At 59.8% G+C, this 13255-nt stretch overlaps 1 protein-coding gene across 2 annotated transcripts in view; it reads left to right on the top strand.

Annotated features, from left to right (window-relative positions):
- The window catches only part of NHERF2 (NHERF family PDZ scaffold protein 2), a 32335-nt gene that overhangs the window by 1736 nt on the left and 17344 nt on the right, over positions 1-13255 (top strand). Inside the window, exons 1-2 of one of the 2 annotated variants that reach the window (XM_065684879.1) lie at positions 704-780; positions 2667-2924. In XM_065684879.1, coding sequence (XP_065540951.1) covers positions 766-780; positions 2667-2924 — 273 coding nt within the window. In that variant the 5' untranslated portion in view covers positions 704-765. Of the gene's footprint in view, positions 1-703; positions 781-2666; positions 2925-13255 lie in introns of those variants that run through there. The other variant, XM_065684878.1, reaches the window with a different exon arrangement.

Genomic DNA, 13255 nt, shown 5'->3' on the forward strand with positions numbered 1-13255 from the left:
TGTGCAAGTGGGAGCAGCCCACTCTGGGATCCCTCTTCCTGCTGCATCGATACAGCAAGAACATCGGCCCTTAAAATAGATACCCAGCACTGATGGACTGTGGGAAGGGCGATGCCATGGCAGGTCTCATGCTGGCTCCTGTCAATGGGATAGAGCAGCCAGTTTGCTGTGGCCTCTCCTGAGGTCCCCAACCTTGAATGAGTAACTAAGCCTGTCCGTGTGCCTCTGAAGCTGCGATGGGACAGAGCCCGCTGCAAACAAGGCCCCGCTGTTTGGGTGTAGCTGTGTTTCGAGCTGAAGCTGGCAGCATTTGTGTCTTTGTTCTCTGTGTTTTCCTGGCCTTACCCAAGGAGCAAAGGCAGAACGTGTCCTCAGGGCGTTTCACGTCTTGGATGCAGAGCTGCATCCTGGCTCCTTGGTTCCTTGTCCGGGTGGGCAGAGCAGCAGGCTGTGCCCAGAGCGAGGATAACCTCCGGATCCCCATTGCAGTGCATGGGCAGAGGCATCTCCTTTGGAGCAGAAGGGATGAACGGAGCTGCTCCCTGTGGCACCATGAGCCTCCTTCCTGGGCAGCCCTTGTCTGATGAGGGTGGAAGGACCTGGGACGGCTTGGCCAGGCTGGTGTTGGTGTCTCCAGGGTGAAAGCCTGGGTGGAGCTGCGGAAATCATGCGGCTGGACCGGGGCTGCGAAGGTCCCGAGGTGCCGGATGCGCAGGGGAGGCTGCGCTGTCCTCAGAGGAGCTGCGGACTCAAGGCTCTGTGACCATGGCTCGGAAGCGGGTAGGGTCCTGCTGCTGCTTTGCCTTTCACCTCTCTGCTGTGCCCCCAGAGTGACTTGCTTGGGGAGCTTGTCACCAAAAGCCCTTTCTGCTCACCCACTCTTGGGGCTGGGGGGTGCTTGCTCCGTGGCTGTTCTCGCTGTGGCTGCTGGGGACCTCGGCAGCGCGCTGATCCTTGGCACTGCACCACGGCAGGTCGGGATCTTCTGTGGTCCCTCTGCATTTCCTTGTGCTCTGCAGGACTCTGCTTCTCACCAGTTGCCTGCAGCCCTAATGCCTGGAGCACCCAAACTGCAGGATCTGGGTGTGGGACTCGGCATCTCCCTCCTATACCTACCCCATTGGCATTGCCCATCTGCATCTCTTGCCACCGCTGCGCGCTGGCTGCCTGCTCCTGGATCCCTTCTGGCACATGTGCCCTCGCACAGGCGCTGCCTTGCTGGTATCAGCAGCCCCGTCTGATGTCTCATGTAAATAGATCTGAAAGGGAGCAGATGGGTTTTCTGGGGCTTGCTGGAATAGCACCCTTCAGGCTGGTTACGGATGGGAGCCCTGGGCACGCTGCCGCGGCGCAGGGAGGCAGGCTGCAGCCTGCAGCGGATCGCCTGGTCTGGGACAAGCAGCCTTGTCTGCAGTGCATGCGTTTCGTGTTGGCTGTGTGTGTTTGTGCCTCCCTCGCAGACACCGGCTCTGCTGACCTTGAATGGAGCTCGCAGGGAGTAAATAAATGCTGGCTAATTGCTCATTAGGCTCATTTGTCACTTCTAACCTTGGCGTTGTCTGCCCAGTGTGACCTAGATCAGAGCAGGAGCCCTGGGAGGGAGACCAGTGCTGCTCTGGGGGTTCCCAGCACTCCTGGGGGGGGTCATGGCTCTGTGGTCTTCAGGGCCACGCCATGGCTGGGGATGGCTGTGGGGCAGCATTGCCAGTGGTCCCTCTCCCCTTCCTCCTCGCGGTGAAGGCCTGTGCAGGGAGGCTGGAGGGGGATTCCCTTTACCCTGCTCCTGTGATGCCCTGGATGTGCCCTGCTCCCATCACATCCCACCCTGCTCTGATTTCCTCCCTTGTCTGGCCGGGATCGCCTCCTCCCGGCTCTTCCCACCGCGCCGACACCGTGAGCTCCTTTCAGAGCCTCCGCCAGTCACCCATCCCTCCCGGAGCCGGGCAGCAGCAGGACAATGGTCCCCATTCAGTGCTGTGTGGAGCTGGACCCCAGCAGGGATGGGCCCAGCTCCTGCGCCCGGCACCGGCTTCTGTTATCTGTGCTGGCCCCCAGCACAGAGCGAGGATGAATGGGTAGATCAGGTGCTTTCTTTCATAAATCTACAGATGGGTTTTAGCCAATACACCAGCGTGGCGAGTTGCATCCAGCCACCAAATGCATGCGTTGGTGCTTGGTGCCTCCCTGTGCATCTTAGCTCTGCCCTGCCCTGGGTATTGGGCAAAGAAAGACACGCCAGATGAAGGCAATGAGGGTGTGCAAGGTGGTTTGCTTGTTGGGACAGGCTGTGTTGTCCCCCTAAGGGACAAAAGCAGGCAGCAAGGTTTCTGATGCTCAAAGGCGATGAAGCAGCCCCTGTGGAAGCCGCTGATGCTGGGTGGTGTGTGCAGTTGGCGTGGGCAGAGCTGCCCTGTGTTTGCAAGCATGGGGTGGAAAGAGCCATCTCCATCACCCAGGTGTGCAGGCAACACCTCCTCCATCCTGGGGGTTCCCTAATGCTTGGGGTCTCCCCCATCACCAGTGGCTGGAAGTGATGGTGATGAAGGTGAGCCCTGCAGCGAGATGGAGCTGCAGGGGAGTGTGGGGCAGTCGATGGTCCTTGGGTCCGGCTCTTGCTGCCCCAGCGGGTCCCTGCCTTTCGGCTCAGTTGTCCCCCTCCTCTCCAGGTTGTGCAGCGCATCAAGGCCGTGGAGACGGAGACGCGCTTGCTGGTGGTGGACAAGGAGACGGACGAGTACCTGTGCAGCCTGCGCCTGACGTGCACGGAGGACATGGTGCACAGCGGGATCCTGCTCAACTCCGCCGTGTCTCCGGCCAAGTCAGCGGGCAGCGACAACGGGGAGGTGTGGAAGCCGCAGCTGGAGCTGAGCGGGGACAGCCTCCAGCGCCACTCGCACAGCTTCTCCTCGCACGGCAGCAGGAAGGTGAGGGTGAGATGGGGACTGGGTGCAGGCACCCTGGGGGCGCATCCCTCTGCTTCCCATTGGGAGACACCTTCTGGCTGTGGCCGTGGTGCTGGGGACCCCGCTGTGTCCTGGAGCAGCGGGTGAGCTGCACCCCTTTAGCCTCATTTGTTCTTGCACAGTGTTGGCTGCCGGGGCTGTGCTGCTCTTTACTCCCCTGTGTCCCCTAAGGGGCTCCAGGAGCTGTTGGGGGTCACCAGCCCTGGGATGAGTGAGCCCATAGTGCCTCAGTTGAGGCTGCTGTCCCGGTGGGGACAGGCTGCGTGGACCGGGGAGGTGGCGAAGCTCCTGAATGAGCTTTTCTCCCCTGCATTATGTGCAGGAGGGAGGGAGCATCTGGGATGAATGTGTTCTCAGCTTTTTTGCTTAACTAGGGAGGAAATTAGCTCTTTTTCAAGTGGCCGGGCTCTGGCCTGCGATCCTGCAGTGAAGTGCCTTTTATTGGTAAACTCCTTTCCAACAAGGAAAGAATTTGGGGTGGAAAAGGTCCAGTTTCCATGGCTGCCTCGCCACTGGGGCTGTGCTGGAGACGGCGCAGCCTTGCACTCAGCAGATAACAGTGGAGCTCTGCCTTCCTCAGGGGTGAACGTGGCAGGAGCTGTGTGAGGCTGGTGGTGACTCCAGCGCCTCTGCAGCATTATCCCCTTCCATCCCCTCTGCATCCGCCCTGTGCTTCCAGGCAGGGAGCAAAGATGCTCAGCATCCTCCTCCAGCACGGAGCTGCCATAGGCGCATTCCTCCTCCTCTTCCTCCTCCTCCCTGTGGAGCCGCAGTGCCTGCTTGGCCTCTGTTCCCCCACCTCGCAAGTGGGGTGGTGGCTGGATGCTGGCCCAGAACTCGCTGGTGGGAGGTGGGAAAGTTGGGAAAGCTTCGTGTCCTCAGGAGCTCCCTGCGGAGAAGCAGCTGAAGACGTTCCCTGTGCGGATTAGAGGCGATGCTGGCACGAGGCACCTGCGTCTCTGGTGATAAGGAGCAGGTTTCACCCCTGGTCCTTCCCTCTGGAGCTGTTTGGCATCTTGCAGGGGAGGATCCCCATTCCCTGGGCTGGCAGGGGCAGGGCTGGAGGCACTGATTAATTACCCACTGCATGGTTTAAAGGTGCATATGATGGTGATGGGAGCGTTGCCGTGGGGCGCAGTGGGACCGGAGCTGTTGTGGGCAGGGCTGGGGATCGCGTTCCAAGCTGGGGATTTCCTGTCCTGCCTCTGTTTCATTTGCTGGTTCCAATCCAACAGCGAGCGCGGACGGGAAGTCAGGCGAGGGGAACAGGACGGTCCTTTCCGGCCTTTGGGCCTGGGCTCCTCCAAGGAGAGGGTGGGACAGGGAGAGGGGGGGCGAGGTGCCTGAGCTTCAGAGGGGCTGGGGCATTTGGTGCTCCCTGTGCTGGAGCTGGACAAAGGGGGAATGGACTCTGGGGTGATGCCCCCAGTGTGGGGTTGGGGACGGGGCAATGCGGAGCGTGTTGGGTGACTGCAGAGGCTCAGGGCAATGGCTGGTTTGCTCCTGGCTCCGCAGGTCACAGCTCTGTGTAGAGCAGGCACTGCAGGCTTTCCTGGGCAAGGTCACTTCATTCTATGGCTGTGGGTCGCTCTGGTGTGAGGGTTTCAAGGGGGTAAGACGTGCTGCAGGCTCTTGGTCTGGGTGATGTGGTGCTCCAGCTGTATCCCCATGTACAGCTGGAGGCCAGGGGGGAGCAATGGTGGACCCCAGTTCCTGCAGTGCTCTGTGCTCCAGCACCCTGTCCCGCCATGGGGTAGCTCTAACCTGACCCTTATCCTGCTGGCCACAGGCACTGCGACCGCGTGGATTGTGCTGTTCCAAGCTTGGGGGGATCCTGTCCTCGCAGTGGGGCTGTGGCAGCTGGGATCCACTCTGAGGCTTGTCCCCAGCCACATGTGGGGCCTTTGGGGATGTTTAGTGAAGAAGAGCAGCTCCCTTCCCCCTGCAGACGTGGGGGAGCCGGTGCCGATGCTGGAGGCTGCTCCCAGGAGCAGGTTTCTTTGGGCACTATTTGCTGATGTAAAGCTGCTGCTTTCCTTGGTTTGAGGCCGGGTTGTTCAGTGCAGCCCAGAGCAAGGAGTGACTGAGGCAAAGGGAGGGGAATCTGGGACCCAGGCTGGGAGGTGACGCAGGGTGGGCATGGTCCCCGGCGTTAGTCTGGATGGGGAGGTCAATGTGCACCCATGGCAGAGACCTGGGATCCAGGACCGTGTGCTCCAGGAACCGGGGTCATGCCGTGGATAATTGGGGATGGATTTAAATCCCTGCTGCCCCCAGAGCAGGCCGGCAGCAGGGCTGCACCCATTGATGTGCTGCCAGCCCCCGTCCCTGGGGACCTGGGACCATGGTGGCACAGGGAGCAGGGTCTGCCTTGCCCCATCCCACACTGCTGCCCCCATCTCTGTGCCTGCTTGGGCTGTTTGGGTTTGCCACACTGCATCCCTTGGGAGTGGAAGCCACAGGACACGTGTCCCCGTGCCATGTGGTCCCCTGTCACACACATGCTCTTGTGGCCATTGTGCTGCTTTGCTGCTTTCTGCAGGGCTCTGGCATTATCCTGCCTGGGGGGTTTGGAGGTGGTGGGAGCTGCTCTGGGTGTGTTGGGTGCTGGGTGCCTGGTTGTGAGCTGCTTTTATTGCAAAGGTGCCTTTGCAGGGGAGCTGGTGGTGGCTGTTAATGGGATGCCAGGGCTAACGGCGTGGAAAAGGCAGCGTGCCGCGGGGCCGGTGCTGAGCGGTGCTGCGGGGTGTGAGACACTGAGGGTGCTGAGGCACAGGGTGCCCATAGGAGCTGTGGCTGCCCCATCGCTGGCAGTGCTCAAGGCCAGGTTGGACACAGGGGCTTGGAGCAAGCTGCTCCAGTGGAAGGGGTCCCTGCTTGGAGCTGGATGAGCTTTAAGGTCCCTTCCAACACAAACCCTTCTGTGTCCTTGGGACTTGCTGCCTCACCGCCTGCTCCAGGTGTGTTTGTAGGAGAAACAAGAGCCATAAAGCCACTGGGGCACGGTCACAGTGCTGCAATTCCCCTCCATCGCTGCTCCCGTCTGCAGGGTAGGGGGGGTGCAAAGGGAGCTTTGCATTGGAAAACAACCCCCGTCTGTAGCTGCTGGATCCCAGCAGCCCGTTGGACCTGGGAAGTTTAATGCAGGGGGGTTAGCAGCCGGTTGTTAACTGGGGGGGAGCAGTGTCAGTGTCACCTGAGTGCTGCTGCAGGCAGGAGCTGCACTGTGCCGGAGCTGATGCGCTGGGCTCCGGAGGAGGATGGATGGGTGCTGGGTGCCTGTTGGGACCCGCAGTGTGCGGCAGCGCTGCCATCAAGGCAGTGAACATTTACCCTCCTGTTTGGGTCGGGAATAGGAGCTTTTTGTGCTGCTCTGCAGCATCCTGAGCCGGCAGCTTTGTGCCACAGCGCTGGAAGGGGGATAACGCGGGACAGATGTTTTGGGAGAACTTTGCCAGCTCAGTTGAGGCCCAAAATTTAGGGCTTGTAGAATAACCACAAGGATGTAATGAACCCGCCCTGAGCAGAACGGGCTGCGGTAATTACGGGATTAAAGGAAAAATACCCCAAAACAAAGGGCATGGTTTAAATTAAAGCACTTCCCTGCAGCATCCAGGGTCCAACCTGGACCTCTGCGCAGGCAGAGCTTGGGGAAGCCCATGGAGCTGTGCCCATGGCTCTGCCCTTCCCACTGCAGCTCTTTAGGTGGGTGTTACCAGCCTTGCCTTTGGGATCGGCACCTCCATGCGGCCCCTATGGCAGCGTTGGGGCTGCGGGGAAGCCTCGGCCCCATGCGGGCACTGACCCTGCTGCATTATTGATGGTGCTGGGCTCCCGGCATCGTGTGTCATGAGTCAGGGCTGGTGCTGCGGGTGGGCTTGAGCTCCAGCAGTGTGGGAAAGGGAAGGCTCCTGAAGGGGAGACCTGAGAGCAGCTCCAGTGCCTAAAGGGGCTGCAGGAAACCTGCGGAGGGGCTTTGGCCAAGGGCCTGTAGGGACAGGCCAAGGGGAATGGCTTGAACCTGCCCGAGGGGAGACTGAGCTGAGCTCTGAGGCAGAAGCTCTTCCCTGTGAGGGTGCTGAGGCGCTGGCACAGGGTGCCCAGAGAAGCTGTGGCTGCCCCATCCCTGGCAGTGCTCAAGGCCAGGTTGGACACAGGGGCTTGGAGCAAGCTGCTCCAGTGGAAGGGGTCCCTGGCCGGGGCAGGGGTTGGAGCTGGAGGAGCTTTGAGGGCCCTTCCAACCCAAACCATTCCCTAATTCTATGCCTGTCTTGTCACCCCAAGCACCCCGCAGCTGTGGGTACAGAGGGAGGGCTCACTGTGGGCAGTGGGTCCATGGAGGAGCTCGCGGGGGGTTATTTCAGTGCAGGAAGCCCCTCCCGGGGAGGAGAGCATCCACCCCGCGGCACAGACTTCCTCTGCTGGGATATTTTTAGTGGAACACAAAGCGGGTGGAAGGGAGCGGGGGGCAGGAGCAGATCAGCATCGGGAGGAGCCGTGCCCTGCCAAGGGCCTTTGTTCCTGGGGCCGCACGCTCCCAAGGGATACCCGGTCCTGTGGGGGGGACGTTGGGGTCACCCTTGGTACCCTGCACCTTCCTGGGAACAGGGAAGGCGCATGAGGAGGGTTTGCATCCCGGCGCATTGCCTGCACGTGGTGTGGTCATGGTGCTGACACCGAGAGATGCTGCGTGTGGTCCAGCCGGTGATGCTCCCTTCTGCATCCTTCAGTAACCCAAAGCTTTCCCTTAAAATGCTTGGAAAACCGGTATTAAATGGCAGGCATCGGGAATGCAGCTTGCTCCGGCACAGCCGGCCCCGACCCCCCCCCTCTGCTCGCAGGGATGCGCTCGGGCAGCTTGCTTTAATAAGAGCCCCATTGCAAGTGGCTCCTCGCCAGCTCTTTAATGGCTCTGTTCAATAGGAAAAGTATTAAATGGTTTCAAATAAATGAAAACTCATCTGGCAGCACTGGGGCTTTCTGCGTGTGCCCTGGCAGCGGCACAGAGCCTCCGCTGGGGCTCGGCTCCATCCCTTGGTGTCTCTCCGTGCTGATGGCGCTCCTGGTCCTGTCGTAGTGGAGGAAACCCTAAACCAATGTTGGCTTTGCTTGTTGCTTTTGGATTCTCTATGTATTCCCGAGATCCAAATGAGTTCTGGAGGAGGGGACACACCAAATGCTTCCAGCCTCTTATCCAGCACTGTCCCTGGTGCCTCTGTGGAGCGTGGCTGGCTAAAGCATCTCCAGGAGGTTAACCCTGGACCTGGGGGTGATGCTGCAGGTCTGGGTGAATCCCAGCTCCTCCTGCTTTGAGGCTGCTCCCACCCAAGGGAGCAGGTGCTGGTGTCAAGGAATTGCTTGTGGGGAATGGAAACACATGGAGCAAAGGTGCCCTGTGAATGCTGACTTACAGCATTCCTGTGCTCAAGGGGACCAGCTGCGGGCCAGATACACCCAGGTCCCTGATGAGCTTTTAAAGTGCTCCTTTCAATCCATAAGGAAGCATGTCTTTACTGCTTGCAGCCCCAGCAGCATGCGAGTGCAATGTGACGGCTGTGGCATTGCCTCTGTGCGCTTCACTCCTGCCCTTTGGGCTGGGGGGCTGAGGCTGTGAGGTGAAGTGATTTACCCAGCACTATAGGAGAACTCGGTGTATAAATTAAGGCCTAAATCGAGCTGGTTTTGGCTCCTGTCCTTGGTCTATCTCTGGCTATGGAGATTTTACAGGCAGTGGTCTTGGGAGACTCCGCATTGGGGTATGAGAGAGAAAATGAAACTCTCAGCAGCCAAGGGCTCTCCAGCTCCACAGGTCTCTCTAAATGAGGAATTAAACCCCAAGCTGTCAACATAATCACTCCTGGCAAGATGCGTATGGTGGTTTAATTTCATTACAGCGTTTGCCTGGGCTCCCGAGTGTTTCGGTCCTGCTGCTGCGTGTGTCTGAGCCATAGCCAGGCTTGGAGCTGCGTTTTGTTGGCTGAATGTGTCTCTTTTCCCACTAAAGCATTGCAAGGGCTTGTTATTGGGTAAAATAAGCTGGTGGCAGATGCCTGTTAGTGATGGGGCTGTGAAAGCCACGTTCAAAGGAGGGTTGTGAGCAAGGAGAAGGTAAGAAAGCGCGCTCCCAGTAGGTACTGGGGCTGCTTTGTGGGCATCTTGGGGTCTCCAGCCCCAGCACTGAGCCGTCCCATGTGATGGAGAAGGGATTGGGGCTGGGAGCTGCAGTGCATTGGTGTCCGGATGTGGTTCTGGGTCCCTCCATCGCTCTCTGCTGTAAACCCCATTAACTGCATGGTCCCAGCAGGACCGCCGCTGCTCCCCCCATGGTGTTATGGGATTAAGCCCTCTTAAGGACTCACAGGGACTAATCCTGTTAAAGAAGAGCGGCACAAAGGGGTGGTAGGAGGGCTAATCCCTCTGCTCCTGCCTTGGTGGGTTGAGCTCCCACCCTGGGGATGGGGCTGTACCTGGACCAACATTCCGTGGGTTAGGATGCTCTTCCATGGGGCCTGTCTCCAGTGCCTCTTCCCAAGCCCCAACAGCTCCAGCCTTGCTGTGTCCGTAGCTGGTGCCCGGCTGGCTCTCTCATGCTGGGCTATCAGTCCCTCAAGCAGCCAAAGGCCGTCCCAGGTAAATCAGTTAATTCCGGCCCTGGGGTTGTTCATGCTTAGCAGGATTTAATTAAGGCGAGCCCTAATTAGTTCTAAGAGGGGTGAATAGTCTGCTTTGCCTGGAAGGGTTCCCTGCTCCCGTCTGGCAGCTGTTAATGAGCACAGGACTCCCATTGACTGAGTCTGAGCCCCATGTCCCTGCGATGGGATACATGGGAGCAGTGCACTGTCCTGGAGGGGTGCCTGGGACAGCCTGAACGCAGGGATCAAGGTCACCCTGTGCCGCTCCTTGAGGCGGGTGCCGGGTTTTGCTGGTGCCTGGATCCCTCTTTGGTTCTGTCCGCTCTGTGTCGGGGCTGCTCCTGCCTCTTCCTGGTCCTCCTCAGCCCTCCCCATGGGCTCAGAGGCCGCTGGGAGCCCCGCAGCGCGCACCGGTGTGTGCCGGGCACCGCGCACCCGGCTTTATCAGCAGGAGCAGCCGGAGCCTGGCGCTGCCTCCGGGGTTATCGCAGGAGCTCCTCCCCAGCGCGCTTTGTCCTGGACCACCCGGCTTTGGCGGAGATGCCTCCGGACCTCCTTATCTGCCCCAGCACGGAGGGGCTGTTGGGCTGCCCCGGCTGCAGATAAGCACCAGCCCCTGGCCCCGTGTCCAGCTCCCCGCAGCGCTTGGCAAGCGGGGAGCATCTTCTGTGGTCTTGTAGCTTTTGAGGAGCTGGGTTTAAAACACGGCGTTTGTGGGGCTGGGCATCGCGGTGGAATGAGCTGAGTGAGCAATGGTGCTCCCCGGTTGCGTCAGGTCTCGGTTTGATCCCGTGTTTTCCAGCAGTGTTGTGGGATAGGGCTGGTTTTGCAATGGGAGGATGAAGGAGGATTGAATTGCGGAGGGAGCTTAAGGAGAGCCGCAGGCAGAGCTTTGTGTGCTGTGTCCAGCTCAGCTCCATGGGCAGCTTTTGTGCACAAGCTTTGAGTTGTGGGGTTTAGGCAGGGAGGGATCAGCTCGGGTGTGAAGCCGAGGGCTGGGACCGAGGCCCCCTCATTCCTGCTTTGTGGAATCCTGCACCCCGGCTGTTTTACTGCAGGATTCTCCGAGCCGAGCGGCCTCGCATGGGGTTAACCCCAGCGCGGTGCCACGGCGCTGCCTTTACTTTCACTCTGAGGAATGCCGAGGATGTCGGGAGCGCTCCCCCTGCCCCGTTTCCTCCTGCGAGCCCTGCCCGGCCAACACAAATATTGGTGCTCAACTCTTGAACTTCCCTGGTCCCGGCGCTCACAGAGCAGAGCCTGTTCCCCCCTGCCCGGGCAGGGGCCGGGCTGGGGATGCGCACGCGTGCCCCTGTGATGGGGCCGATGGGGACAGCGGTGAGCGTGCAGCAAGCCCTGTGGATGCACCCCGGTGCGTCCAAGGGTTCCGTCGCATCCCTCATCCTCTGGGCATGGGGTGGGTTTGGTGGCAGAGCAGAGGGAGAAGATCATCCTTGAAGGGTCAGTACATGGCTTGTGTGATGTGTATCTTACCCTGCATGTGGCATAGTAGGCTTTGCAAGTCTAACTGGAGCACCCATCGCCTCTTCCTCTAGGGAAGGGCTCATGGGGAGGATGAGGAGCCATGTCCTTGCTGGTCCATGGTGCAGAGCACAGGCTTCCCCATCCCATGGCAGACATCGCGGCTAACAGCAGCTTTCTGCAGGGCTGTGAGTTAGTTACTGACCTGCACAAGAGCTCGCACCATCTCAAGGGGGATTTCCCTCAGCATCGCTGGTGCCGAGCTGGTCACCACGGGAGCCCAAAGCTGGTGTGACCGGATTGCTGCTGCTGACCCGGGGTTGTTAAAGGTAACGCATGGGGCCAGCATTAATGAATGACTGGGATTGCTCAAGGCTTGGCCTCAGCAAGAAGCGGAGGAGTCCGAAGGGCAGGCTGACACGCTGTGGTCAGCGGTTTGATAGTGCAAGGCGCTGGTGCAGGGTGTGCTTTGGGCCACGTCCTGTGCAGGAGGCTCCATGTGGGATCAGTCCCCTATCCCTGGATCCGTGCTGAGGATGCTGACATGTGGCAGTCGTGCCTCTGATTTGGGGTGCTGGGGAGCAGGGCACGGCTCTCCCCCAGGGGCTGGGAGCTCCGGGAAGCTCATTCCCAGCATCTCCCTCTGCCTTCCCGTTGTCCGCAGCAATCCCTCCCCTCGCCTGGGGGTTCGTGGTGAGCATGGGAAGGACTTTTCCCCCTGTTCCAGCAGCTCCAGCCGTGCACCATCACCCACGCTCCTCGCCTCCTTTCCTTCCTATCCACCAGAAAACATCCTTCTGGATCCAGAGAGATCCATTGGAATCCGGAACAGAGATCCCCCTTTCCTCCTCTTGGATAAACCCCAGCCTGCCAGGACCCTTGCTGCTGTCCCAGAGCTGATCCCTCCGGAGAAGGGGAGCTCCCTGGTATCCCGGTTGCGTGTTCCCTTGGCAGATGGTGCTGGAAAAGTCTCTCTTAAAGACAACACATGCACATGGTGGTTTCGGTCTCCTCCATCCTCCTTCCTCCCTCCCTGCCTGTCTCTCCCTGGGCCGTTCCAGCTGCTCCCAGCTCCCAGCCAAGCCTGTGCTGCTGTTCCTGGCTCCAGCCCCTTCGCTCTCTGAGCCAGCAGCTGGGGAAGGGAAAAAAGCTGCTTCTCAACTTGTGGCTGAGAAATTCCCCAGCTGTGGAATTGCAGCCGGGACAGCGCAGCCGGAGGCATCGCTGCTGGGGGGACCACATGGACCCCACGGAGTCAGGCTGGGAGGGAGCTCCCACATCAGCCAGGGAATGTGACTGTGGGGAGGCTCACCCGGGTTTGTCCCTGCTGGGGATGTGTGGTCCTCACCAGGATGGGGCCTGGCTGCACCCCCTCTCCTGAGAGGCCCCTTTGTGCTCAGGGATTTCCATAATGCCGTAGCTGGCGCAGCGCTGGGGATTGCGGAGAGGGGCAAATCCAGGCTTACCCCTTGCTTGAGGCGTCAGTGGATAAGGTCAGGCTCTTATTTCCGTGGCAGCAAGGTCCTTAAAGGTGAAATATTGATGGGAAGCCATCAGTGAAATGGTTTTCCCATCACTGGCACAGGGTGCCCAGAGAAGCTGTGGCTGCCCCATCCCTGGCAGTGCTCAAGGCCAGGTTGGACACAGGGGCTTGGAGCAAGCTGCTCCAGTGGAAGGGGTCCTTGCTTGGAGCTGGATGAGCTTTAAGGTCCCTTCGACCCAAACTGCTCTGTGATCACCTGGCTCTGGTGCAGGGTGCTGGGTTGGGTGCTGCGCAGTCCTGCAGGGCAGCCCCTCCTGGCAGCGCTGTCACCATGGGCTGGATGATGGAGATCAGGCGTCCTCCCCACCCTTCACATCCTTCCTGCTCTTGTTTTCTCCTGCCCGGCGGTTTCGGGATAAGAACCTTTTGTCATGGCTGGGGCTGGGGCTGGCCCTGCTGCAGGGTGCTGGTACAGCCATCCCGCTCTCCCGTGGGGTTTGCATCCCATAGCATGGATGGGACCAGGTTGGGATGTACAGGCATGGGGGAGACCCAGACACTGATGCATGGCTCTGGGAAGGGTTTGTGCCTCTTCTTGCTGCTCCTGCAGTGCCAGGGGACAGCGAGGAACCTCATTAATTTCTCCTGATTGCTTTTGCATTGCCATGGAAGGGTGAGTGTCCCTGGGGGGGGCA

This window comes from Lathamus discolor, chromosome 6 (genome assembly GCF_037157495.1).
Source record: "Lathamus discolor isolate bLatDis1 chromosome 6, bLatDis1.hap1, whole genome shotgun sequence".
NCBI classification, from domain to species: Eukaryota; Metazoa; Chordata; class Aves; order Psittaciformes; family Psittacidae; genus Lathamus; species Lathamus discolor.